This window comes from Falco naumanni, chromosome 1 (genome assembly GCF_017639655.2).
Source record: "Falco naumanni isolate bFalNau1 chromosome 1, bFalNau1.pat, whole genome shotgun sequence".
NCBI classification, from domain to species: Eukaryota; Metazoa; Chordata; class Aves; order Falconiformes; family Falconidae; genus Falco; species Falco naumanni.
In genome coordinates, this window is record NC_054054.1 from 110,598,727 (window position 1) to 110,626,589 (window position 27,863).

General features: G+C 49.7%; 1 protein-coding gene across 2 annotated transcripts; it reads left to right on the forward strand.

The window, feature by feature from the left end:
- DHRS11 (dehydrogenase/reductase 11) lies at positions 1-27,558 on the forward strand. Of its 2 annotated transcripts, XM_040577848.1 has the most exons (7): positions 1-149; positions 15,217-15,426; positions 21,359-21,453; positions 21,896-22,025; positions 22,698-22,790; positions 23,446-23,511; positions 24,492-27,558. In XM_040577848.1, the coding sequence occupies exons 1-7, from the start codon at positions 18-20 to the stop codon at positions 24,531-24,533; spliced, it is 768 nt and encodes a 255-aa protein (XP_040433782.1). In that variant the 5' UTR covers positions 1-17; the 3' UTR covers positions 24,534-27,558. The 2 variants fall into 2 exon arrangements, with proteins under 2 accessions (XP_040433782.1, XP_040433778.1); XM_040577844.1 differs by lacking the exons at positions 23,446-23,511; positions 24,492-27,558 and having other exon boundaries at positions 22,698-23,431.
- The last annotated feature ends 305 nt before the right edge of the window (positions 27,559-27,863 follow it).

Consider the following 27,863-nt stretch of genomic DNA (forward strand, 5'->3'; position numbering starts at 1 on the left):
GCGGCGGGGCCGGGGCCATGGAGCGCTGGACCGGGCGCGTCGCGCTGGTCACCGGCGCCTCCGTGGGCATCGGCGCGGCCGTGGCGCGGGCGCTGGTGCAGCACGGCATGAAGGTGGTGGGCTGCGCCCGCAGCGTCGACAAGATCGAGGTAGCGGGGCCGGGGGCCGAGGGTGGGCGGCCCCCGGTCGGGCCGCGGGCAGCCCTACGGCGGGGGCGTCCCACGGCGGGGAGGGGCTCGGCCGCCGCCCCGGGAGGCCTCGCCGCGGGGTGGGAGCGCTGCCGGGGCCGGGTCGGCGGGAGGCGGGGGCTGGGGCCGGCGGGGCCGCTCGCCCTGCTGCGGGCCCGGTGCGGGTGGGCTCCCCCCGCGGGTGGGCTCCGCCGCTGTTCCCGGCCCGGCGGGAGCAGCTGTGCCCCTGCGGCGCGGGGGTTCCCGTGGCCGGGCGGGCCCGGAGGGGCTCGCCACCCCGCAGCAGCAGGGCCGGGGGTGGGAGTTGCCCCGGGAGCAGGTTCGGTTGGGGTTGGGGTTGCTTTTTTCTGAGCTGCCTTTTATCGAGGTTAAAAATGGGTTGTGAGGAGCGGGGCTGGGTGCGGGGGGGCGCGGTGCATCCCGGCCCACGGCGGGCGCTCGGGCGATACGGATGTTTCTACGAGTTCGTGTTAAAATCGGGCTCCAGACCTTCCCACGTTGCTCACCCCTACAATGAGCATCTCAAGAGCGAAGCCTTCACCCACCTCTAGAGCCAACACCTCGCCGCTGCCTTAAAGATGCTCAGTGTAGTTTCTGTGGGGTCCTTCGTGTCCTTGGATGTGTCTGTAGGCTTTACCGCGCAACGGCGCAGGCTGAAGCCTATTCATTTCATAAGAAGTTGCCTTCTTAAAGGAAAAAAGAAAAAAGAGAAGAAAAAAGTTACAGTCAGACAGCCCAAATATTGTCATCTTGGTTGCTCGGTGGCAGCCGAGCCCGACGAGGACCGTACGAACACCCAGGGTTTGTATTTCCTTAGTAAAGGTGATAAGGACTCGCTATGCACAGTTGGCCACACCAAGAATAAACTGTCCAAAAAATCATGGGAAACAAGGCTTGACATGGTGGGTGTTGCTGAGATACAGGGTTAAATAAAGAAACGCTCAGAGGAATCAAAACTTTTTCCATTCTTCATCATGAATCAGAAAGACTGCTTGCAGAGAGGAGAAAATACCCCAATGTGACTTGTTTAAATGTCCTCTGGGGCTTGCTTCTAATTTTGGACTTCCCAGTGTTTTGATACTGTGGTTTGCAGGGAAAGCCGAGTTCTCCGAAGGCTTTCCCATGTGCGGCCAGCGGTATTTAAGGATGTACTTCCGTAGCCTGGTTTCTTGTAGCCTTGTGGTACCTGGTGAAGGATGTGGTAAAGGATGCCGTTGTTTCCCATTCCGCTCCAGAAAGGACAGAAAAGCCATTTCCAGTATTGCTGTTTCCAATATTGCACTTTCTTTGGATTTGCTTTTGAAACCTTTTGATTTTCTTTGGTAAAGAAAATAAATGAAACTTGTATTTTCCTTCACTACTGCAGAGGAGTTTCCTTCCTTTCTGCAGCCTGAAATCCCTCCTTTCTGAAACTTTCTGGCAAAAATGCGGTATAGATTTAAGAAAGAGCAGTCTTTTAAAGGCTTTATCTTTTTATTTGAATCTGCACAAAATGCAGTCGCATTTTATGTAGGTGATTTGTCTGGGCTGTGTGGTATGTGCCTGTACCGAGCAATGCTGACTGCTCGGCCCCTTCCGAGTCCCTTGTCGCTGTTGCGTTCCCAAGCCTTGTGTCTAACACTGCAGCTGATGTTTGTCCCGGCTTCGTGCTTTCGAGGACCGAATTGTGTTTGCAGCACACGGTTGTTTGTTTAGTTAGATGTTTGGGCTGTGTTTTGCTCCGCTGCTATTCTGGTTTCTATTTGCCGCAAAGCATGTTTCCTTAAAGAGGAACCAAATCCCAGAGGTGCTGCTTGCTCAGGGAAGGGAAGGTGGTGAAGCATGAGGTGGCCCAGGTTCACTCTGGGAACAGGTCTGTCACCTTGGAGTGGCTGCCTGGGACACCTGTGTTGGCACAGGTGAGGCTTCTTGCTGGCTCCTGCTGTGCCTTCGGAGCAGGGTTGTTTGCGGTAATGAAGCTTTCCTCCAGGAGCTTCACCTAATGTGTTTTAACAAAAAAAAAAAGAGGAAGATATTCAGGCTTCAGACTCATGCTGGGGCTTGGGACTTTGGACGTGGCTGTAAGAAGCCACCTCGAGAAGCAGGAGGTGGCATTGTGTGCGGGTATGACTGTGCAGCCAGACCTTGCCTAGGGGCTCCTGCCCGCTGGAGGGGCTTTGGCTGTGGGGACAGTAGGAAGGAAACAGGAGGGTCTGGGCCACCAGCACTCTGTGAGCATGTTGTTACCTTAATTAGTTACTGTATAACCAGATCTATCCACAAAATATGCTCATCTGTTATGTCCGGCTGCTGATCTTCCAAGTCAGGGTTGGCTGGGAGCTGGAGGACCATCCCCTGGCAGGAAGCCTCGGTGGGGATTTGAAGGATGCGCTAATTCGAGGAGAGCGGCTCCAGCTGGAGGGGCAGGATGGGGGAAGCGGCACTGATGTTCAGGGCTGGGGCGCAGTGACGAAGGGACAAGAGGAGAGAAATAGGAAGGAGCTGAGGGCTTGGTGTTGCCAGATGCGAATAAAGGAGAGGTTGGGGCATTGCAGCCACAGTTCCTGCAGGACAGATCTTGTTGCTCTATTAAAATTGAATAATTTGCTAAATGCCACTGTGGATAACGGTGTACTAGAGGAGCAAACCCCCAAAATAAATCCAGGCAGCTTGAAATGGAAAGAGTGCAACTGATACAGTTAAAAACCGGGAATGTGGTGATCATTTGGTAGCAGAAAAGCGTATGTTTTCATTAATGTTATGCACTAGTCATCCATTTTAAGGTAAGGTGGCTGAAACCACTCTACATGGTGGTTTTACAACCTACTGTAAACTGGTGACTGAAAGAGTATCTTGTTCTGTGGGGAGTTTAACTAGGGCAATAAATGCTATGTCAAGATTTCTTAATCTCTTGGAAAATCAGATAAGGGCTTGAGGCAAGCTAATGAAGGAGTTGCAAAGTTGTGGTTTTGGTATAAAACCTGTGTCACGACGCCAGTGCTCATTATTTGACTTTTGAAATAAAAATGTTAATGGCTTACAAAAACTGCAAAAGTCTCTCTCTTTTTTTTTTTGTTTTGTTTTGTGGTTTTTTTTTCTTCCAGTGGCTCAGTAGAAGAGCCACGTGCTCAACGTGCCTTGAGTTAGTGCTCCAGCTGACTTCAGCAGTATTATTTCAAAACTGGATATTTTTTTTTTTTTTTTTGTCACATCTTTCTGCATGCAGCCATGGCAAGCGTGGCCTCCGGCGACTGGGCTTCCCCTGAGGAGCTGTCTCTGGCCGTGAGCCTTTACACCATGGGTTTGCCCGTCCTGCAGCCCCGGCTCACGAGCAGCCTCGTGTTCCCCAGTTGTGCAACTTTTGTGAGCGGAGAGTCATCGTGTGGGTCATCCAACAGTAACTGTAATAGTCAGACATCGAGGAATAATTTAAATGGCTTTATTTTACTTTTGAATGCCAGGAGATAATTTAGGTTGAAAGCTTGTTTTAAATGAGAAGCCTGGAGGTACTAACAGCTGTCATAGACTTTTTGGCATGTGCTCTTGCTGAGTGTTTTCTGCTCTTCAGATACCTATGTGTGTTCCAAGTCAGGAGCGAGCATTGTGCTTTTATGAATTAGCCAAGAATTTTGAGAGCCTGTAAGATCAAGCGTTGGTGAAAACTGTGCCCTGTCCAATGATCACCTGCACAGGGACCCCCTGGCTGATCCCTTGAGTCTCCAGCACCCGAGGAGAGCTGCTGTGATTTAATGACTTGCCACAGCTTAGCTGGTGCACGATAGCAGGTTATGCAGTAGTCACTCCATCCCACAGACAAAAAGCAGAGCATCACTTTTGATGGGTTCGCTCCGAGGCTGTTCAACTTGCTTCTTCCTGATGTTTCCCAGAAATTTGTGTTTAGTGTCTGACTTCTTGCAGCAGCACAAAAAAAGGAGGGAGCTTCCCTGTGCATGGGACAAAACATTTCCCCCATGGCTGACAAACCACTCTCTGGTCTTTTATTCGGTGTGATGCAGAAGTTTTATTTCGCAGCGTTCTTCTCCTGGGGTGGGGGAAGACTTGGGAGAGTTTGTGGTAAATGTAGGGTCTGGCTCAGTCGTGGTGATGGCATCGAGGTACTCTGGTGCTTTTGGAGCACAGGAAGGTGTGAGACAGGGAGCTGCTTCCAGAGAGTTTGCAGCTGATGCTTGGTATTACACTCTTCTATAATAAAATTTAATTTAATGTATTTTTATATTTATTTTTATGTTTTTAGAGAATGGCAAAAGTGCTGGCAGGAGTTCCCCCTCCAGCTGCGGTGTCGGCTGCTCTGGATCAGGCAACACCTGATGCTGTTGCACTCGGTTTTGCTTTCTAATCCTCCAGCAGCTCGTTCATTCCTTTGATACCTTGCTGTAGGGTGGCTGGTGCATCAGTCACTTGCTTTATGCTATTTTATTTTTTTTGTTGTTGTTGTTTTATTTTTCTTCAATGCCTTCCAAGTGTGGTTAATTCATCACTTAGAAGAGACTCCTCCAAAGAGGTGCAGGAAATCAGCTGGCTTCTGCAGTCCTTCACATCGCTGCTGGAAATAGCTGAGCTGCCGGGTTGTGGCATCAGGTTGGAGTGTCCAGAGCTGGTGGCTGTAGGGTGCTGGTGGGCTTATCTTGTATGGCTCACCCTGGGCTCCCAGTCTGCGATGGGAGCGCCTTGGGTCCGCTGCAAGCCATGTAACAAAGCATGCAGCTGCTCCTGGGGGGCTGGCGAGCATCCCCTGAAGCGGCGGTACCTGGCTGCTCTCTGGGATGTTGGTGGGGGAACGTGCTGCCCTCTCCGCGCGGCGAGGCTGCGTCGGGGGGGATTGGGGCCCTCAGGCGATGGCCTGCCATAAGGCATTGAAGAAATCTAATCATAGATGCTGTGTTCTAAAAAAAATATTTTTTTTTCTTTGTTAGGGTGTGGAGAGTGAGCTTTGCAGGAAGCAGTAAACGTGGCTTAGCATACAAGGTTTAACCAATTAATTCTAATGCATTTGTGACAGTTATTGATCAAAGGTAACATTTATAACCAGGGACTGCATTGTCAAGGTTAGATCTTGCTCAAGAAACAGCCTTTGATAAGCTGAGCTATTGATTGCAGATTTGAGCAGTCCAATCTCTGAAGAGGTTTGCGCTCTCTTCGTTAAGCAATGCTGTGGCGGTGTGGGAGGAGGAAGAAGCTGAGCCTTCCTCGCGGGAGCTGAGCATCCCAAATATCCGTGTGCAGGCTGGCCCATCCCCACCACCCATCACTGCCCGGGCTATAAGGTGCAAGGGAGGCTCTTGACCCCTTCAGTCCTCCAAGGCGGTTAATTAATGGCTAAATAGTTTCATGGTACCCGAATGTGGAATTTAATTGCACTGGGTACAAATCATGTTGATGGTGTAGAGGTCAACTGGTTAAAATTTTGGCATCCCCCCTTTGGGTGTCTTGTCCGTGGGGTCGAGCTGTGGGTGTCCCTGCAGTGCTGGGTGTCTGGTGGGCTCTGTCCGTCTGCCCTACGGCTGGGGCTGCGTTTTGGAGGGCATTCCTGAACGCACAGCTTTCACCTCTGGGCCTGTGTTGTCTTAATTGTGCGACTTAAAGCAACGTGCTCATGGCTGAAACCTGAATTTTGGTGCTTGGCTCCCACCCCCCGGGCAGCCTGGCTGTGCCCACAGGCTCTGCAGCTCCTGGTCTCCCCGTGCCAAAGGTGGGTGAGCTGCTGTCCCCAAAAGCTCGTTGAGGACCTCATGGCTCCCCAGCCCCTCTTCCCCGGACCTGTCGCTCTCGCGGTATGCAGGCTGCAGAGCTGCTAGGCTGTCTGGTAGCCCAGTGAATTATTTTCTAAGGCAGGAGGAGCAGCTTCAGGCAGGATAATCCCAAGGCACAGTCCCCTGTAAATGAATGACCTTCAGAATCTCCTTGGCCTCTGGAAGGGCTTGTTTTGTGTTTGGTGAAGGCCTTGCCTCGGGGATGGTGGGTACTCAAGGCCTCTGAGGTGCTTTTATTGCCGCTTGTCCCTGACCAGGTCCTTTCCTGATGAATAGGAAAGAGATCCCGTAATTGCTGTCCTGAGTAGTGGGAACAAATGCTTCGCTGTCCCAATGGTTTTGCACAGCCTTGAAGCTCAGGAGGCATGTGGGGGAGGGGTTGCTTTTAAACCAGGTTGGATTTATCCCCTTTCCCCCAAAATGTGCTTTTAAAATGTCTTATTTCAGCCTCCCTCCCTTCCCTGCTTCTCTTCTGTTCCCTTTGGCTTTGCGATAGAGCCGTGATAGCGGGGTATGTCATGGTCGCAGCCCTAAAAATAAGTAATAGCTGAGCCTTCCCTGGGATTTTGGAGATGCAGTGGGGTGCGTGGTCTGCCTCTGCCGTGCTGTGTAACAGGGCAGACCGGGTGGCTGTCCCGTGCCTCAGTTTCCCCGTGTAAAACCCTGGAATGGTCAGAGGGCTGTATGGGAGCAGCGTTCAGACACAGGGCGGGTTTTCTGGCCTGTGGTTCGGCTTTGTGGAGGGTGTCCCAGGGCAGGGAGGTCCAGGCACAGCTGGCACAGTGTTAATGGTAGTTTCCTGACTGAACATGGTTATTTTGCCTTTGCTGGTCCTGGGGGGGGTTGTGCCCACCCCGCTTCTGTCGGGTGAAGCGGGAGCAGAGGGCCTGCGGTCTCGCTCCTGCAGCCGGACTTTACTCCCTGTTGGGCTCATGCAGATCAGCTGCGGCTCTGCCCAGCTTAACTGGGGATTAGCATCAGCGTAGATGTGAGCAGCGCTGAGCCCGCTGCGGCCGGTGGCATTGGCATCAGTACAGATGTTTGATCGCGGCGCCCGCGCTGTGCGGCGATGGAAGTGTTAATCCCTGTTGGCACTGTCCCTGCTCCGACTGCGGCTGGGCTGGGGTGTGTGGGAGCCTCTGTCCTGTATGTCGGTGGGTCATGAGTCTGGGGTGTATTAAAATTCAGGACCTGTCATCTCTGTTTTGGTACCGGGGAGCGTTGGGAGCTGGTGGGGAAAGGCCTGCTCCTCGCCCAGCGTGTGTTAATCTGCCTTTTCAGAAGAGGATTCGTTGAGGATTACACGGGCGCAGGATGGGAGCCGATGAGACGGAGAAATGCATGGGGACATGGGGACGGGGACCGCAGGTCTGGCCGTGCCCTGGCAGCAGGAATGCTTGCTGCCGTGTGGGTGGTGCTGGGGGGCAGCGGGAAAACACCCAGCTCCTGCGAGCTGTGGGGACGAGCCAGGGCTGCGCTGTGGGGTGTTGGGAGGAGAAAAGGCCAGTCTCGTGGTCTGGTGGCAGCTTTTTTGGTGACAGTGGTGGGTGCTTTGCTCACGGCCACGCTGACAGGCGTGTTGTGTGTCGCAGCAAGGTGCAGAGCTTGGCCAAGCTCTGGGAGCCCGGTGGCTGCAGTCGATGCTCAGGTTTTCCTGGGTCCCCAAGCGAGAGGATTATCACCTGCTGCTGTTTTGTCTCACAGGCGGGGATGCTGGGGCTGGGAAGGGGAAAAGCCCCCCAGTGAGGTCGTGACAGAGCTGGGATCATGTCCTGGCTGTCCTCGAGAGTGCTCCTGAGTCTTACCCACAAGGTACGGCGATACATTCAATTACAATGTATGTTATTCAGGGCAGGCGTGGCCTGATGGTTTCCATGGACCTCTGATCACACCCTGGATCTTCAGGGTACCGTGAGGCATCTCAGACCTTCATTATTGCAGGATTTGCTGTCTGATTTAACTAAAATAAACAAATAATCTTTTTCTGATTCCCTGAGCGCAGTGGAGGTGTGCTCGCCTGTGGTGGGGATGACACAGAAGGCATGTGCCGTGATCTGAGGGTGTCAGGCTGAAGCTCAGGCTCGGCTCTGCCCTCCGAGTGGTATGTTTGCAGGTTGCCTTGGAAATCTGTTGCTGGAATGGGCAGTGATCCAGCTTGTGATGCGTGGACTGTCAGGTCTGCTGCGTGCAGGCATTTGGGTGTGTTGGAGCAACGTGGTCTTTGAACCCTGTTTGTGAAGGCAGCCAAGGGCTGGTGGGGGACCACGGGTGGCTGCAAGACAGCAGCTTCGGTCTTAATGAGTATTGGGTCCTTTGAGGAAGGAAAGCATCTACGTGCCTGGCTGCGTGGGAACCTGCTTTATGCATCTTGGAGCTGAAGAGCAGGCAGGCACCTATGATGCTTGTTTTAGGATAGTCATACCTCAGAATAAGCAAGAGATATTGCTTTAATGAGCTGTCATCGTAGGAGCAAGCGTATTTCCTCCTCCCCCATGCCAGCCCGTAGCAACGTGATCTGAGCAAGCAGTAAAAAAAGAAAAAAGAAAAAAAGTGCCTTCAGCCTTGACGTAAGGAGCGATTGTTTGAATGTCTTAAGGTAGCAGGGACGTTCAGGGCAGCGTAAATGGGACGATTTGGCTTGCGTGTATAACGCTGGGAATTTAAAATTAAGTGAGCTAGGAAAAAAAATAAACTTGGATGTTTAACGACTGAGAAAGTGCAGGAAGCAGAGAGAGCTTGGAAAAAAACAACGTGAATCTGCAGCAGTCTGGGGGGACGATTATCAGTACCAGGAAGATGTGACTGCTCAGGCAGGCTCCTGGTTGGCAGGGAGGCTGGCTTCGGTGCCTGGGGTGAGACCAGCCGAGGGGCTTCCCTGGGCCACGCTGCGCCCACGGGCAGTGGGTGGACAGGAGATGCCGCTTGGCCCCTCCGGAGCCTGCGGGATGGGTTTGCAGTGTGAAGGGTGTGCACCATGCTGATGTTCAGTGTCCAGAGCCTGGGTAGCATCCAGGAGATGTGCCGGACAGCTGATGCTGGGGATATGCCAAGATGTAATTTTGTGCTGTCTCCAGTGGGTATCGGAAGTTGTGGCAGCACCGTGGGGTGAGGAGCCTGGCAGGAGGGAGGGCTGCCATGCTGTGCTCTGCAGCCCTGGTGAGGACCATGGTCATGACTACCTGGCTGGGACTGTTACTCCTTAGATGCTTCTCCATGGTCTGCTTCTTGCTGCTGGAAGCTGATAAACAGCAGATAGGTCCCAGAGGTTCCCTGGGGTTTTGTTCCTTTCTCTTTCACAAAATGAGATCTGATTTTTCTGGGTTATTTATTATATGAGTGCTGATTTTGTGTGCCACCTGTGAGTCTTTGCGAGGACTATAAAGTCAGTACATTTAGGATGATACAAGGTGAAAAGAAATACATACAGGGACTTAAATTTTGTTTGGGTTTTGATTGCTTTTTTTCCTTTGCCTGTGCCAAAAGGTGGTGGGTTTCTGAAGCGGTGTGAAAAATTCAGTCTCCCTGGTCAGGCAGCCTGTACTTGAGATGTACTTCAGGTAAACGGTCTGAAACTGGTGCTAGTCCTTCTTTGGCTGTACTCTGCTTTGGTATCTCCAGCAGAGTACTGCACATTTGCTTTTCCATTTAAGCTCCCCATCCCCACCGTTCTTCCTTCTGTCCTGGAGCAGACACCGATCTAAGCTGAGGAGCGACGACTGGCAAAAGCCATCAGTGAAAAGCATCAATTTAAAGCTTAGGGGAGGGAAGAGGGGTCACTTTACTGTTATATTCATTTGAAAACTCCTTTTAGACTCCCATGGAAGCCCTGTCTGGGCATCTGGAGCCAGGCAAAACGAACTTGAATAAATATGAAGTAATACTCATTATTGAATCACATGCGGGCAAAAAGCCCCAGGTACCTGGCAGCTCTAGGAAGGGGCTCAATGTAATTATCTCCTTTTTAGAGATGGGGAAATGGCTCTGCATCTTGCCCATGGTCACAGAGCACACCATGGAAATCAACCACAGTCTCGTGCTTTATTCACTGTGTATCTCTTCCTGTATTATGCTGTTGCAGTGGCATTAAATCTTAATTAAAAGAAGCTTCAAACTTGCCAGTCAGTAAAATGAAAGGATTTTTAAGCCCCCTGTTTTCTTTCACAACCGTGATGCTGTTCGTTAGGATTTTTCTCCTTCATTTCCTTTAGATAGCAAAAGTAATTGGGGTGTCTTCGGTTTCTTTCCAGTTGGTTTCTTGGTACAGCTATGTATTTAAGCATAAGCTAAATCAGTAGGATGCAAGCACCTGTGATGAATGGCAGGTTAGATTAAAAATTACCTAATGGTTTCTTCTAGCTTTAATCTCTCTGAACTAAATGTGTCTGGAGTTAATGGGATGGTTTGCCAAATAAAGCCCTACGTGACTCTTTTTTTTCTTCCCCTTAAGAGTCCCTTTAAATTTTTATATCAGTTAGTTTTCTAAAACCATTTTACCAAGACTGAATCTAAATGCATGGCACTGTGCCCTTTCCAAGTGTTGTATGCACAAAGAGCATTAACCCCTTCTTGGGAGAACTGACCTATTCTTAACATAATGTGAGGCATCCTTTTAGAACCTTTAAAAGCAGACAACTAAATAGTATATAGGAAGCAGCATGACCAGATGGTCTCATCTTACTTACATGCAGGTAGGTGCTTAACGTTTTTGTTTTTTTCATTTGCTTGTTCATTCATCCAACACCGCTGGAAGCAGAGGTAAATCACTGTGATGTCAATGGAAAAATTGGTGTCTAAGCAAGAGGCACACAGCAGCCCACGTGTCTAGTGCGTGCTGCCGTACTGACTCACTGTATCCCACGAGCAGTTTAGGTGCCCTCTGTGGAAAGCTGGCCTTTCATGGGTGTTGCCGCCTGCTGTGTTCATGCAAGGTAGCACATCAGAATTACAGGGACCAGGGCTTGCATCCGTGGCAGTGGATGGCTCTAGGTTAAACATATTAACACGTAGGGTATCGATTTCTTATGTTGTGTTATCCCAGTTTATACCAGTAGCTACAGCACCCGGCTGTCTGTTGCCAGGCATCTAGTGATAATGGTGTGGAACAGAGATGCTCAGGTCTTGTTTCAAATCTTCACCTCCAGCTGCTGGAGGCGCACCGACCCTCATCTGTATTGGTGTTGCATTACATGGTCACTCTCAACTTGCTTATGAAATCTGGAAAACCAGCTTTTTTTCTTTTTTTCCTTCCCTTCTTGTGTGTGTGGTGTGCTTAAAGTGGAATGAGCATTAATTGAGTGACTTAACAGATGCTCTGAAAAAATATTGCAAGCTCCCTAATTCAGAGAGTTGCTTTACATAAGTCTTCTCTTGCAAACTTGCCCGCAGTTGATGTTTCTTTGAAGAGCCTGTGATGACTCTTTATCTACAGAGGGTTGAAGCATGTTCAGTTCCGCCTGAGTGTCAGTGGTGTTCGGCACTTCATTTTCAAAGAGAATTTCTTAACACAAGTGTAGCCTGAAAGATGAAAGGATCCACGTTGAGGCTTGTTTCAGGCGGCGAGACACCAGACAGAAGAAGAAGTATCTTGAGAGATACTTAATTTCTCTGGTCAGTTGTAGCAGAGGAGCCTTTCTCAGAAAGGGCTTTCTCTTCGGTACATCTAAGACATAAGCTAAGGAAATTGACTGGGGAAGCAGGATGGGCAGCTCCACCACGACAGCCACTGCTGTCCGGAGCGCATCCCTTGTTTCATCTGCTCCTTCATCTGGGTTGCTGTGCTGCAGCCCGTGGTATTTAGACCCTGTCTGCCCCCATCGAGAGCTGTACTGAACAGTGAAAGGTTTCACTGAATAGTGAGAAATGACAGCTGAACATGGAGACAGAGATATTAAACACGGCGTTTCCCTCTGGGCTGTAGATAAGCTTGTCTGTCCTTTCCTGTCCATGCTGACGGGCCCTTCATCCTTCCAGCCAGCTCTCCTGGAATGAGTCCTCTTTTGGGAGATACATCCCAATCCCTCGTGCTTGTATTTCTCATCTTTTAAAATCATTGGTGTCGCTTGATTCGAGTTCAGCAGGGTTGAGTTTGGCTGGACCGGTTCCTGCCATCAGCTCTAAGCTTTCCTCCCAGCAGCTCTGGGACGCACCGTGATGCTCAGCCTCGGGACGCGATGGGGGCCCTGCTTTTGCTTTCTGTGTGTGAGTACGCTGGCTTCAGAAGACAGCACCCCACTTTACCTGTGACGAGCACTGATATCAGCAGCAAAAATTGGAGGCACCACTGGAAAGATAACTCAGCCCAGCCCTTGTTCAAGCAACCTAAACGCAGCCTGGCAATTGCAGGAGGTGCCAGGGCACCAGCCCTCTTCCAGGAGCAAATTAAGACCGTACTCCTCGCCATGACCTGGTGAACTAGGAAGAAAAAGCGCCAGGCATGAGCCTTGGTACTTTACCAGGAAATACTGAGTGGGGTGGATCCCTTAACTGGGGTGCTTGAGTCTGGGTAGTGGGACGGAGAGCACTTCCAAGCTGTCACCTTGGTGCCAGGTTGTGAAGAATTTGGCTGAAGGCCCCTTGCCCATTTTTCCCTCCTTTATCTTTGCAGGAACAAGGCCCTATCCCCAGAGTGGTTTAGCACTTTCCAACAGCCCTTCATACTGCTTTTAATTTTCTAGATGCTACTCTTGCAGAATTTTTCCCCCAACTGTTTTCTCAAGTGTGTACACTAGTCTTGAAAAAACTATATATTTTTCTACTATTATCAGCACATAATCAACAACATTGCATATATAGCAAAGTGAAACCAGCCCCAGGAGGGTACAGAGAGGTACGATTCAGTCCCAGGGGAACCTTTGTTCTCTGTTGGGCAGAAATATTGTCTAGCTCAGCCCAAGCAGAGCTCTCCAGAGAGCGTGATGCTGTTGGGATGTATCGATCTCTGAGCTGAACTCAGCATGTCTGTCCCCTTCTTGCCTGGTGCTGTGAGAGCAATAATAATAATTCTTGTGTTACTGCAGTGCCTTCACTGAAGTGGTACCCAGAAAGGAGAGTGGCTTCTGGACCAGACCCTTGGACCTGGGCTGGATTCGGCTTGTGGGCTCTGAAAGCTGTGGCTTGCTGTGAAAGGCAAATCAAGAAAAGCTTAAATGCTCTGTTCAGGGACTTGACCCAGCTCAGCAGTGGTGTTAGGTATTGAGAAAGGCTGAAAAACATTTACCAAACAGACCACTTGTCCCAGGGTAATTAAAATGAATGTGCTTGGGGCACAGAGAGGAGTTTGGAGGTCCTGGCTTGGCTGTTCCTCTTGCAGTGAGGATGCTGAGCCCTGCTCTGTGTAAAACTTGGCTAAGAGAAAGTTGGTTATTGAAAAAGCCACTGATGAAGAGCACACTTTATGATTTGGAGTTGGAAGCCAATTCACATCTTCAGGTGGATTTTAATTTTTTTCCCCTTTTTGGATTTTGTGGATCTAACCAAGTTGCCAGCCTTCCTTGTTACCCTTAGGCATACGGCCACCCTGCATTGTGCTGACTGGGGGACAGAGAGCCGATTCTAACAAAACTTCAGGGATCAGAACCAGCAGGTTTCCTGGGCATGCTGGCATCTGATCTGCAGGATGGAATGCGTTGGAGGCCAGCTGGATGGGAGCCGGGCCCAGGCTTTGGTTTGGCGTTTGCCCGGTCCCGTGGTGGTGAACCGGTGCAGCCCCACAAGCTCTCCTGACAGCCTGCGCTGGGGGAGCAGGTGCCGTGCTGTCTCTGATTTTTTTTGTTGTTGTTGTTGTTTTCCTTCTCTTTCCACTTTCCCTTATGTTCCATGGTTTTGGTTTTTTTTGTTGTTTTCTCCTCTGTCTGATGTTTATTTTCTGGCAAACACATGCTGCGAGTGTCACCGATGCTGGGTGTTGTGTGGGGCAGGTCTGCCCCTGCTGCAGCTGCTGGAAGATCAGCTCTCCTGAGCGGAGGGGACAGGGGCCTGGGGGCTTGCGAGCTTCCCCGGGCAGAAGGACACCTTCCGTGCTCTGGTGTGTCACTCCCGCTTCTATGAGAGCGAGCTGTGTCTGAGGCCAGCATGGCTCTCCAGGCTCCTCCCGATGTCGGTACAGATGGTGGGGCTGGTTTTAGCATCTGCCTTCTCCAGAATGTGCGAATTTCTCCATGTGTCCTCCTGGAGGGCCAGGAGGGGCTGGGCCAGTCCGGGAGGTGATATGATACAGCAGGGATGAGATGCTGCACCTTACAGCAAGCAAAAAAAGTCAGATCCCTCTGGTGTGAGCTTCCCAGCGGTGTTTCGGGTGCTCCCAGGTGCTGTGGTGGGTGCACTGGCTTCCCTGCACCCTTGTTGCTGGCTAAGGCAGGTGGGCTTGGCTGTTCAGAGCCGCCGGCATGTGCAATCACCGTCCCAGGCCCTCTGCTTCCAGCCAGGTGACTCCTGTGCTGGGCCTCGCTCCTCCTTTTATAAACTGTGAGCTGCAGTCCTTGGTATGCAGGGAGGAGCTGGGAGGAGTGGGAAAGCTGCCTCTGGCAGGAGAGCTTTATTGCACCCGCTGAAATGTCACGCTGGTGAAAGCGACCTGGGTGATGGCGTTCAAGTGATTTGGTGGACGTTTGTAGCCAGAGTCCGTCTCTCTGCAGAAACCAGACATCATGTGGCTCTCGCTTCACACTGGAAGCTGTCACTGTCGCTAATGTGACACATCAGAGATGAGATGCTGCTTCTCATTAGCATCAGGGGGTAAAGGGCATCCTCCAGAGGATTTGGTGTGGTGGCTGCCACATCATTAACACAGGCAACCAGCAGCAGCTCTTGGCCTTTCATTTGCTTTATATCATCTAGTCTGATAAAAGATCTGAATGCCTGGAATAACTGTTGATAACGGCTAACGAGGAATTGTCGGGTATGCGATTGCCACGTCCTTTATCCGCACAGCAGTGTGGCAGACTTGCCGCCTGGTGCCATGGCAGTGTTTGTTTGTATTTTGCCAGCACTTGCTTGCCTCGACCTGTATTGCCAGAGTGATGGATGAGCACAGAGCGTCTCCTCAAGTTTAATAACTTAAAGGCCGAAGCACTCAGACTCTCATGTATATCGATATTTCTTCTTTCTTAATTAGCATTTTCAGTGATTCTTCCCTAGTGTCTACTTTAAAGGCAGGCTCGCTGGGAAGCCTGCAGTGTTTTCTTAGCCCTGGGGTGTGTTTTTAAGCAAGTGGCTGGATAAGCTACTCCAGGAGGAGAGGAGGCTGATGGCTGTTTACTTCCTTCCTTTCTCTTCCTTAGAAATTGGCAGCAGAATGCCAGAGTGCCGGCTACCCGGGGACCCTCATCCCGTACAAGTGCGATCTCTCCAACGAAGAGGAGATCCTGTCGATGTTCTCCGCCATCAAGACGCTTCATCAAGGAGTTGATGTTTGCATCAACAACGCGGGGCTGGCTCGCCCGGAGCCCCTGCTCTCAGGGAAGACGGAGGGCTGGCGGACGATGATAGATGTGAGTACTGCCACTGATAGAGTGGGAACTGGGCTAGATTTTAATTTTTTCTGGCCACCGGCACCATAGTCCCCATCTACTTATTCCATGTGGGCAGAGCTGAGGACCTGCTTCCCCTCTGGCTCTGACATGGCCTGGGTTTGCCGACTGGGAAGTGGAAAGATATCATGCACTGCTGAGCCACATGCCTTCACCTTGGAGTATGAAAATGCTCGATACCTTCAGTAGCATTTTTTCCTTGAGCTCAATGGCTTTCTAAAGGGTGATGAGCCTTGCTGCTTTTTTTTTTTTCTTCAGTAAAATAGGAAATTGAATGCCAAGCACTGGCTTTTGTAGCTAATCCTGTTAGTTGTAGCAGTGGGTTGTAAAATGGGCAGATTCTTTTTGGCTTAAAAAACTGTAATGCTTTTTGTCTTTTTAGCTTAATTTTCTGCTCGTAATCTGGTTAGAGCTGGATGTGATCGAGACAATTTCATATGCCGAACTGGGAGTTTGTGCAAATGGTCCATGCCGTTACTAGCAGCGCTTCTCCCTGGGTCTTGCTGTCCTGAGGTGCTGCCGTGCATCTTTTGGGGACTTCACCATCTTTTGTCGTTATGGGATGGCCCTTTTCTGCACATAGCAGTGGCAGCCACAGCAGTGGGACCCCAGGCCACTTACTGTGCCCTTGCAACGGCCCTTTTGTACTGACCTTCCTGCACCTCTGGCTGGTGAGAGGCTGAAACAGGAGCTTTCCCCTCCTGTACTACCTACTTTTGTGCATGAAAGCCTTGTCCTCATAGACATTGGAGTCAAACTCGTGGCTTTGAGTAAGCCTTGCAGCACCTCCAGCAGCTGTGAGAGCTTGTCCCAGTGAAGTAAAAGACACGTCTATTTGAAAAGCTGCTCCAAGCTGTAAGCTCGGGGCCGCTGTGTCTGACAGCGGGTTCAGCCAGGATCTGTCGGCTCCTGCGGCAGCTGGTGGCTGTTCATCCAGAAGTAGTTTCAGGGGCTGTGTAAAGCAAAACAGAGAGGCGCATTGAGGCCTCAGACTCCTGCTGCCAGGGCAAGAGCTGCCGTATCCTGGCTAATTAAGTTCTTGTTAGGATTTTGGCTGGTCTGCTAGCTGCTGTGACTGCAGCCAAAGCAAGCTCAGCTCAGCTTTGTTTGCCCAGCCAGGCTTTTGTGGGTTGCCCAGCCTGGGTCACTGCACAGCTACATCTCCCCATCCCCGGTTGCCATGGAGTCTTTAAAGAAAATTAAGTGAAGTGTAGCTGAGGCTGAGCTGGTGTAAAGCAGGGCACTTCCCAGCGTTGTCTCACTGCAAGCCTGGCCCTGTGGGTCACCTGTTCCTTGTAAACTCATCCTGGTCGCTGTGATCATGTCTTGTGTGAATGCCTCCGTGGATGCTGCGCATCCTTTACGCTTCTTCATTTTTGTTCTTCTGACCTTTTGTTTGTTGTAAGGCGGTCAGGCTGGGGGAGACACGTGGCTTTTGCCAGCTGAAGGCCTTTCTCTTCGTACTGTCTTCCTGCTCAGGTGGGAGTGCTCCTGTTATCTCACTTTCCACCACCTTTAGGAAGAAAGATTTGGGAACGAGGATTGTCCTGTGTGACACTCCAGTGTTGGTATTTATGATGGCTCAAAGTTTGGGAGCCTGTGGGATCCGCTGTCCTTGTGGGTGCTGCTGTGTTCACCCTTTGGAGTTGTTTGGGGGTGATGGGTGGGGTGGGAGGAGAGGCAGGGTGGTGCCTCCACAAGGGCAGCATTATGAAACCAGGCTGGGAGCATGTTTTATTGCCAGAGGTGATCTGTATGGCTGTATGCGCTGTCACTGCTTGGCAAAAATGCTGGTGTAGCTCTGGGAACAGACTGAGTTACCCAAACTTTCTTCCTGTACTGGTAGATGTTTTCCTCTTGCCAGCTTCCCAGAAGCTGGTGGGTTTGCTCTTGACTTGTGTGTAGTTGAACAACACTTGCACCCTTAATGCAAGGGTGATGCCCACAGCCAGTCCAGAGCCAAGTGCTTCGCCCACCTCAGCCTAGGCAGCCTGACAAGCCTGGGCTTTGCTTTTTAGCCTGCTGGTAAGTGGTAGTAGTAGCTCAGGGTTTTTTGTTTTGCTGTGTGCCGCTGTTTTGTGGCTGTAACCTTCCTGCTTGAAAATCTCGCTCTCCAAATGCGGCCATGGCTGTGCAGGCACTGGCGTCGCAGTGGGCTTTGGGGAGGAATCTGCAGTGACAGCTCTCCCCGATGTGGCACGCCAGCCCCAGGGAAACACGCACCAGGCCCGTTCCTCCTACATGCTCTGAAGCTCTTGGAGGGTCAGGACGAGGGAAGGTTGCCAGCACCTTTCATGGGCCACTGGGCTTTGCAGAACTGAGCGGGAGCAGGGAGGCTTCTTCCAAAGGTCCCTTGGAGAAAGGTCTTAAAGAGCAGCGCAGTTTGAGATGCTGTTGGAGAGTTTCAGCATGCTACTGGGCTGCCAGACAGGGAAAGTTTCTAAACAGCCATCGATCTATTGATTTAGGAGGCATTAGGGCCTTAAATTAAAGGCATTTTTCCTTTTTGGTAAATCGATTTTTGTTTCCATGCATTTTTTATGAGCTTTGAGGCTCTGTCTCCTGCCAGTTTCCCCTTCCGTAAGATTCCTTGCTATACAAAAATCATGTTATTTACTTATTCCTCCTCTTTTTTTTTTTTTTTTTTTTTTTTTTTTTGGTATGTTTTGGTTCCTTATTGTCTGGTATTTATTCCCAAGGGAGGAGCTGCTTTTCCCTGGGGTGCAGGAATCTCATGTTAGGAATCGTGTCTCTGTTGCTTTACAGCAGCACAGAGCCCAGCGTTGCCAGCCAGCAAATTTGGTGTGTGTGTAGGAGGGAGCGTGCTATCGCAGGCAGGTTCTGAGCCCGTCATCTTTTGGTTCACAGCTTCCCCCTTTTCCTCTTTATATGTTTGTGAGGTTGACATGAGGCTGGAGCAAAGTCCTCCAGCTGTCCTCGATCTGCACAGGAGTAGCCAGGGCTGGGTGCTATGTACACACTGACTGCAGGCTCTGGGATTTGAACAGCTCCTTCACGTTTTACCTACTGACCTTTACAGTCAGGAAATCAAGCTGAACTTTCCATTTGCACTGTTCAGGGCACAAAGGACTGCAGCACACATCCTCTCGCTCTTCGAGATGCTAAATGGGTTTGATTCTTCTTGGCATTATTCATTGACCAATGAGGCTCTGTTCTTCTTGGTTTTATATACCATCTGTGCAGTGATATGTTTTCTGTAACCTGCGTTTTTATGTGTGCTTTAGGAGCTGGGGTACTCATTCTGATGCCTTAGAAAAGGCTGATTCTGGGAAGTGAAATGCTCAGCGCTTCCAGGAACAGGATCTTTTATGTTTTCCCAACCTGCGATTGGAACTCATTAATTACTAGAAAATGCGCCTTCATTGTTTCTGTTGTATTAGCACAGACACGCGGCAGCCCCGGACCCGCTGCCTTGTGCAGCGTGCTGTGCAAAGGCGGAGCACGGATGTGCTGGCTGTCTTTGCGAAGGGATCTTTGAACCTTCCCTTCTGACAACAGGAATGAGGCTGGAAAATGTGTTGTTGTAGATATTTGTAACAACAGCCTTTGGATTGTTTCTCACAGTGATACAGCCCTAAGACTTGCACGTTTTCCAGGTGTGTTTTTCGGTTCCTGAGTGCCTGTTCCACATTTTGAAATGAGATTTCACCCAAAAACCTTGTGGGTGCTATCAGGAAAAGGCGGCGAGGCAATCCCAGCTCAGCTGCCTTCCAGCCAGTTGTTTTGTTGTACCAAGATGCTTATCGTACAGGCTCTGGACTTTCCCATGTGGCTGTTGATTAGTATCTTGCTTTGCCAGTAGTTGTCAAAATGTTGTGAGTCTACCCACGCAAGGAAGCATTGCTCAGTGTGACTCACGGCGTTGGAGCTGGGTCTCAGGCTTCAGGCTGATGTTACCCTCTAGTGGCCTAAGGAGAAGGAGTGGAATCGGGGAGCTACCGCACCAAAGATGCGGTGCCTGGTGGGTTCAGGGTCTCCTGGGGCAGGGAGGAAAGCAGGTGTGTTGCTTATCATGAAGCCTTCTTATACTACCAGTTGCCCAGATCTGTATCTGAAAGGACTGGCTCCTCACTTGGTTGGTACATCAGACTGGAGCAGGTTACTCCTGCTTTCCTTGCCCACCTTACTGTGAAATCCAAAAGCCTTCAGATGCCCTGCCTGCTCTGGGCTTCGCTCCAGTGCTGAGGTGCCACTTCTGCTGACATGTCTGCTAACTTTCTTCCTTGCGCAGCCAAGGTAAATCTTCAACCGGGCGCCAGGGAATTTATCTCTGTAGTTCCAGGTATGATGACTGAGATACCTGGCAGTGACTGTGTGCTTAACCAAAGTGCACTTGGATGAGGATGAGGACTCTACTTTGTTGTGTTGCCTGGGTACTCCCAAGATCAGATAAGCATGCTATTTATCTGTTGCCAAGACAAAAACTCACAAGCACGGCCTCTAGTAATGAATAGGAAATAAGGACCAAGACAAAAGCAGTGACCAGAAGATCCTTCAGCTGACCCCGCTCATCTTTTGTGCGCTGCACAGTAATTGCATCTCTCAAATCCATCCTTCTCTGCCTCTTAACTTTCTGGTCTCCAAATTAACGTTCCTGTCTTGCATGTCCTTCTGTGCTAGCAAGTCCTAGTTAGCCTGCCCCATTCTTGTTTATAAGTTTCACAGCGATGATATATCCCTTGCTCGCTGCCCACATGGCCTCGTTCCTGCTTCTCCTCCCGTTTATTGCACCTGACTTCTGATTCATCAGAAATTTCATTCTTCCTGGATATTTAGTTCACAGGGGTGCTTTTAGACCTGTCTGGCCTGCTCATTTCGTTAGCAAAGTGACATGCCATTAGGTAGGACCTGCCAGTGTATCCTGCCTTGGAATGGCTGCAGCCTTTCTAGAGGGCTTTAGCAAACGCTTTCTACCTTTCAGCCACCTTTCTAAATCTAAACCACCATAAACTTCAGCAATTAACACTGCTGCTGAGCTGGCTTGCTCATCAATCTTGCACATACCTCTGGGTGCTGTGTATTCCAGCTGGGGGAATTTCCATGTCTCTGTCTTCCTGGAAACTTTGACTCTGTGCTTTATGGTCAGCAAACGCTGAAGGCATCTGTGCGTTAATGGTGGCACATTGCAGGGGTGATATGACCGAGTTTAACCAAGCCACGGTGTGCTGGGGAGCGCTGGTCCAAAGAGCAAGAGCCTGGAAAGCTCTGCATCCTGTGCTATAGGACTGGATAAATCGCGGTGTCCTTTCTTCCTTGGCTTACCCGCTTAGAGCTGAGGGAGATGCCAGCAGGCAGTGTGACAGGTCGGTGGCTTTCATATCTGCAGGGTTACTTGCCCACTCTGGCCTTCCCCGTGGCACGATGTGATCTTTGGCTTTGTTTGTGCGGAGGAAGCTCTTTGCTGGCTGTGTGGTTTGCAGTGCCGCTGAGCACCTGGCGCTCTGACAGGCAATATCTGGGGATTTCCTTGTTAACTAGCTGACCTAATTACCTGCTGTTAGTGTCCTATCAGCTGCCCAAACACCAGTGTGCTCAGTGCTGTACAAAATAAACAACGCTGTCTGCTGGAGGCAGTGCTGGCTGTGGGGCGGTGGGTTTCTTCTCCCTTATTTCACACTCCAGCCTCACATTTGCCCCTGGAACAATTCAGCCCATTTTTTTCTGGCGGAGGCCAGGGCTGTCTCACAGAGCTGGGTATGTGTGGCAGGCGTGTGGCAGGCGTGTGGCAGGCGTGTGGCAGGCGTGTATGTGCATTTCCCTCTGTTGGCCTGCGTGGGAATTGCCGTGGGTCACAGGCTGGAGGCAGAAGCTGCCAGGCAGGGTTGCTGGTCTTAAAGCCCAGGTCTCCTGGTCTTCTTTGCTCATCCCTCAGGTCAATGTGATGGCTGTAAGCATCTGCACCCGAGAGGCCTACCAGTCCATGAAAGAGAGGAACATCGATGACGGGCATATTATTAACATTAACAGGTATGTGAGGGGGGAATGTGGGATCAGCTACGTGGGCTTGCTCCTCCCTACCTCCTAGAGAGGACTTAAGCAGTGGGCTGGTGGTGTCCAAGGAGAGATTTTCCAAGGGTTGTGATGGTTGATTTTTTTCAAACCACTTTTTTTAACCTCTGCTGGTCTAAATGCAAGAAAGACCTAACCACAGAGAAAAGGATAATGCCAACCACTTGCGATGGTGCAAGTTTGAAGACTGAAGCTTCTTGACCAGCTCCAGAAGACAGCCGGGTCCAGAGGAGCCTCTGGTGGTGTGAGTTTCCTGCAGGAGAGGGGAATTCCTCACGTAGCCACCCCGTCAGCCTCTCCTTCTGTGTTTGTAATGCTGGTTTGAATATCCTGTTGGTTTCTTCTCAGGACCCGGCTTGCCTCCCACCTCTCAGCACTTTCCTTTCTGCTCTCTCCTCAGCATGAACGGCCACAGCGTTGTGCCACAGTCGGTGGTGCATTTTTACAGTGCCACCAAGTACGCGGTTACGGCTCTCACGGAGGGGCTGAGGCAGGAGCTCAGAGAAGCAAAGACTCATATACGAGCTACAGTGAGTACTGTGGGCTTCTTCCTCTCTCCTGCTTTGTGGGTGGTGGAGAGCTGGCCGGCTTTATGGGGCAGAGGTTTTCCCTTTGGGAAACAGGCAAGGAATTGCAAAAATAGTACTCAGCACCCTGGGGAACATTCGGGTCCTGTGCCCAGCTGCCCCTGGCCGCCTCCCTTTCCCAGGCAGAGGGAGACCTGGGGTACAGAAGGCATGGCAGCAGTGAGCTGCGTCAGGAAATAAACTTTTTGGGTACACAAAGTGGGGAGCTGCCGGTCAGGGAGCGAGGGGGGCTCATGGCAGCAGAGGGGGGCGGTCAGTGGGGCTGTTTGCTCTCATCCAGAGCTTGCATCTCTGGAGTGATGTATCCAGAAGTTAATTTGCATTACAAGCTTTTCTGTCATTTTCTCTGCTTCTCTGCCCCTTTGGAGCATGAAGAGGGAGGTACCCGTCAGCAGTCCCCCAGAGGTTCCTGCCACAATAATCATTAAGGCAAAGCCTGCTCACTTAAACTGTTCCCCTAGAAAAAGGGTGGGGAAGGAGGACAATAGAATGGGGGCTGTGTTTTTTGGGGCTTTTTCAGCACTAAAAAGTTTCGTTCTCTTTTTTTTTTTCTTTTCATTCTTTTACTGAAGGGGAATTACAAATCCTATTAGGATGTGCTCTGCTTTTTTCCAGTGTATATCTCCAGGACTGGTGGAAACGGGATTTGCTTTTAAACTTCATGATAATGACCCCGAGAGAGCTGCTGCAACCTATGAGAGCATTCGGGTAGGACAAAGAGAAATGGAAACGGAGGGAAGTGGCTCTGATTATAGTTCACGTCTCTTTCCTGGCGAACGGCACAAGGAACTAGTTCTGCAGAGTGCCCGGTGCCTTCCAGGATGAAATCAGCATCTCCCAAAGTCTCAGCACTCAAACCTCAGATTTTGCACTGATATTTATGCACAATACAGATTTTCATTTGGGTTCAGTTTCTGACTGCCTATATTTTTCCTTTTGTTTTGATGTTCCTGTAAATAAATCAGTCAGCTTTGACATTTTGCAGGCTATGACTTCTTTATTGAAGAGAAGATATAATAAGCAAACATGCCTGCACAAGAAGAAATGCGAGAGCATGTTGTCTTGCAGGTGGCTAGCGCAGGATTTCTTGTGCTTCTCTGGGAATTTTTGATAAGGATGGCAATGCCTGACCTGGCAGAATTACTGTGCCAGTAGTAAGATTATTCACAGCAAATGGTGAATTATCAGCACCAGACACGTCCTTTGTTAAATTTTCAATGGATTATTTTTTTCCTGCTTGCTTGCATCTTTTTGACGTGCCCCAGCGACACTGTCGAAACTCATTATTGATGGTTAGGAAAGGAGTGATCTTGTGGTTAACTTTGAGGTGCCCTTTGACTGAGTCTCTTTCCTGTCTTTCCAGTGTCTCAAAGCTGAAGATATGGCTAACGCTGTCATATATGTCCTCAGTGCCCCACCTCATGTACAGGTAGGCTGTGGCTGGGCTGGAGGACTCTGCTGGGGCAGGGCTGAAGGCGGAGAGGGTAACTGCTGCCCTGACATTTGCTAATCAGGGTTGCAGCCACCATATCAGCTGTGTGCTTCGAGGAGCCTGGGCTGGGGATTAGCAGTGAGCACCTTTGTTTACACTTCCCTTATGGTAGCTATGGGATGGCACTGCTCGGGCTGCTCACAGCCCTGTGGATCCAGCAAGGGCTGCTTGGACCCCGGAGAAGGGCTGCGCAAGGCAGGGGGCACAGGAGGGATATGGGCATGTTCTGCCCCTTTGGATGGATTTGCTGATAGTTTTGCAGCTGGGTTGGGTTCTGCCAGTTACTAAATGATGTGTTGGGCCTGATCCTGCCAAGTGTTGTGCACCTCCCCAAAGGTGGCGTGAGATGCTCACAGTGCCGGGAGGGACTTCCCTCCTGTGAAACAAGAAATAAGTGACCAGCTTTGAGCTGGAGCCAGGAGGAGGCAGGAGCAGTGTTGTAGTTTAATATGTGCAATGCAAAAGTTCCTGTTGCAAAAGCAAACTTTGATCGTGAGACGTTTAGCAGCCCCTGGTGTGAACTCTGCTCCTTGGAGCAAGACGTGGCCATCTTAACACTGGATCACTGACCTTCTTGTCCTAAGAAGATAAAAAGTCTTGCCTGTGGCTGGTCAAGCAGTGCTTCTGCTTGACCCTTTGTGAGCGGGACCAAAGACTTGAACCACGGGAGTTTGTAATCAGTGTCATCTTGTACCCTTTCTGTGCATATTTGTGCTTATATTCCATGCGCTAAAAGCAGAGCAGCCGCATTCACTTGTATTTCTTTCTAGTATCTCAGTTAAGCAGGCTCATTTCTAGTCACAGGAGCTTTCTTCGTGTGCAGCTTGCCACTGTAACGGTGCAGCATGGAAGTGCCCAGTGCAGGATTTAAAACGGACTTCAGCGCTCCAGTAAAATCCTGTGTTGGTCTCTTCTAGATTGGAGATATACAGATGAGGCCCACGGAGCAGATATCATAGCAAATGAAGAGGACCGTGAGCAGCGCAGCGTATCCACTCCACTTCGAACCCTCTGGCAATCTAGGGTTTCGTCGGCTGGCTAGCAACGTTTTAATCAAGTACCAAGGATTGTGTTTGAAGAATTATTTTTCTCTCCCTCTCTCTGAGCTGGTGCTGGTGCTGAGCCAGTTTTAAAAAAAACATGGTAGTGGGTCTCTTTCTCCCCCACTCCTTTCTGAAACTGCTTAAAAGAGTAAAATGTATTTGAAACTAATGCAGGGAAGTGGTTTGTGGAAGATTGTTGTCTCCAGGCTGGTTTATTCTTCCTTTTGCTTTCTTTTCAAGGTTTGTTTGATCTTATTTGCTGATGCTGTGTCTGGACATAGGTGAAGTGGCACAAGATGTTTGCCAGCTGCAGTGTGCTTAGGGTTTGAGATTTACAGTGGATCTCATACATGAATCCATCTAATATTGGGGTTTATTTTCATCAGATTGATTACTGATGGTAATGATGCATGTGATATTTTCTGCTTCTTTCATACTCCACTGCTCTAAACTCGGTGTAGAATCTCGCCCACCTCCCCACACCCTCCTTTCCCATTCACATGAATCACACCTGCCAAGTTTGAGGAAGTATAAATGTGTGTGCTTGCTATTTCTCTTTCTTTCTAGGTAGGTAGGTAAGTAGTTGGAGGAAAAGTACCTGCACTTCTGCAGGTTAGAATGATCATCTAAGTGGCATAGTTACAGTAAGAGTGAGTTGTTTGGTATTTTTAATAAAAACTAAATGTGTGCTGTCTTGTGATCACCTCTATCCTTGGTATCATCTCCCAGCACTCTTGATGTTTTTGTATGTGGTATTTGCATGCATTGACACTTTTTCTGGAAATAGTGGTTGGTCTTAGAAAGATGTATGGTGCTGTTTAAATGCTTGGTGCTGACCAGTTGGAAATGTTGGAAGTTTGTTTATATGCAGAGATACAAACTTGGAGAGAGAGAGAGAGAAAGAGAGAGATTGAAGTGAACCATGCCGAAGCTATCCAAAATGAAAAGATGTTAGTAGGGGTGTTTGCCTACAAAGCAGCAGGTAAAAGGTCTGGTTCAGATCTCATATTAGTTCTGCGCTGGTGCTGCCCCATTGTTTTGCTCTGGATTTATTCTAACTTGAGGGAGAAGAGAATCAGCCGCAAAGCTGATACGTGCAGCACTGGAGACCGCTTGAGTTGTCTCGCAGTGTGGCAGAAAGATGTCTGTGTGTCGTCCAACTTGCTGCAGAGCTATGGAGCTGTTAATGTACGTGTTGCCTTAAGGTTGCAGACTCGCTCCTGCTGTGCTCTGGACTTTCTGTAGCATTTCAGAAGGCAAACATTGGTTTAGGTGGAGCAGGTATGGTCAGTTCTTCAGGGTGGAGGATTGGGAGCCAGAGAAACTAGGGTTGGATTGTTTAGCTTACACCATTTTATACCTCTGTGGGAGGTCACCTGTGTTACACCACCATAAGGGAGACCAGAACTGGGCCACTATGTCAAGAGTTTCAACTCCCTGTATAGCCTTGGGCACATCACTTTACCTCTCTGTCTCAGTTTCCCCATCTGTAAAATGGGAATAATAATACTTACCTACCTCACAGGGGTGTTGTGAGGACTCACAAACTTTTGTAAAGCACTTTGGATATGAGAAGCGCTGTGTAAGTGCTGAGTGTTGATATGAAGTATTATTATTACTTAAATCTTGTGATACGTAGAATTCCTTGTGCCAAAGGTAAGCGACTGTAGAAGGATACAAGGAGAAAACTGGTAAAAAGTTCCTTCATAATGGAAAAACAAAGGCAATTTGCCCCTTTTTTTCCTCTTTATAAATACATGCTCACGGTGTGTTCTGTCCATTCCTCATCTGTCACCAGTTTCTACTGGCAAGTACACATAGCCTCATCTCTGGATCTGGCCTTTTAATTTACTCTGAGTGAAATTCATGCCCTTTAGGTGAAGGCTTGCATGACGGTAACGCCATGCCCTCCTCCACCTTGCTGAGGTGGTGGCTTTGGGTGGGTTCTTTGCCCAGAGCTGGGTTTCACCCCCAGCATTGGGTTGGGTTAGATCGTGTCCTGCAAGGAGCAGCCAGTCCAGGTCTGCATGCAGCCAGCCATCCTCCCTGCAGCAGAGAAAGAGCCTGCGCCAGCTGGAAAAGTTCTTTGGTCTCTGCGCCACCATGATCCTCAATTCAGAGGCACTTGGCTAAGGAAGTTTCAAGCACTACTGTGCTTTTTTATCACGCCCCTATGATGTTCAGCTAGACTTGTTATGAAAACTGGTGTTTTCCACAGGGCGTCTTCTGCAGGAGCTTGCTGAAATTCAGCAGATGCGCTGTTGTTGTGCAGCGTGTGCCATCTTTTTAAGATGGTTGAACTAGGAGTTGGAGGCCAAAAAAAGCATTGAGAAATTAGGAACTTTTGAGCAGAAAAACAAATGAGCAGGGATGTGGGTAGCACTGGTGAAATATATGAATAGGTGGCCGCAACTGTGTACAAAGTTAAGTAGATGTTGAAATGCACAGCTGAGGAGGGGCTTAACTTACCTTTCTGCTCTGTAAAAGGAGGCTTCGGAGAGAATTGCTTAAGATGTAGGGCCTTGAAAAAGGGCCAGTCTGGGTAAATTGCTCCCTGCAAATACAACCCGGCTGACCTGCAGCCCTGGAAGTTTGTGTTGGTTCTCCGCCCCATGCCCCCCCCCCCCCCCAATATTTGTAACCTTTGCAAGTCTATAAAATAACCTTGAAATGATATCCAGTATATTTTTCCATTTCAAATGTGTTTTTAGAGGATAATTCCTGCTGCCTGTTAACTTCCCATGTGAAACGCATGTTTGGCTGCTCTGCCTTGCGTAACCTGGTGGCACCTTGAGCCACCACCTTCCTGGGATGAGATAGGATTGGCAGCACAATTCTGAGGCATTTAAAAACCCCAAATAAGAGGGTGAATTGTGTAATTTATCAGTAGGTTTCTAATTGTGAACTGTAAAATAAAGAATAAAAAGAGAGGCACACTGTGGTTCTTTTGTTGTGTATATTGTAGTTTTTGTGTAAAAACATAACATCCTTTTTACTGTTCACAGCTACACCTTTCTTTTATGAAGAGTTCAAACAGAAACATGTGATTTTGGTTCTTCATAAGAAAAACTGTAATTACTTTATAGAGCAGAATAGTGCCCAGTTGTCTCACAGATGACCTGTGGAGGCTGGACTTGCTGGTCCTTGTTGGAAGGATGCTGCGTTCTACAGGGGGTTCGTGGCAATCCCCAGGCAGGCTGCTGGGCATGGCTGGGTTTGACTAAGCTATGCAAGGGATGAGCTGCT

Coding starts and splice junctions, on each gene's coding strand:
- DHRS11 (XM_040577844.1), top strand. CDS start 18: ATGGAGCGCTGGACCGGGCGCGTCGCGCTGGTCACCGGCGCCTCCGTG. Junction 150..15,216: donor GCAGCGTCGACAAGATCGAG/GTAGCGGGGCCG, acceptor TCTCTTCCTTAG/AAATTGGCAGCAGAATGCCA. Junction 21,454..21,895: donor CATATTATTAACATTAACAG/GTATGTGAGGGG, acceptor CTCTCTCCTCAG/CATGAACGGCCACAGCGTTG.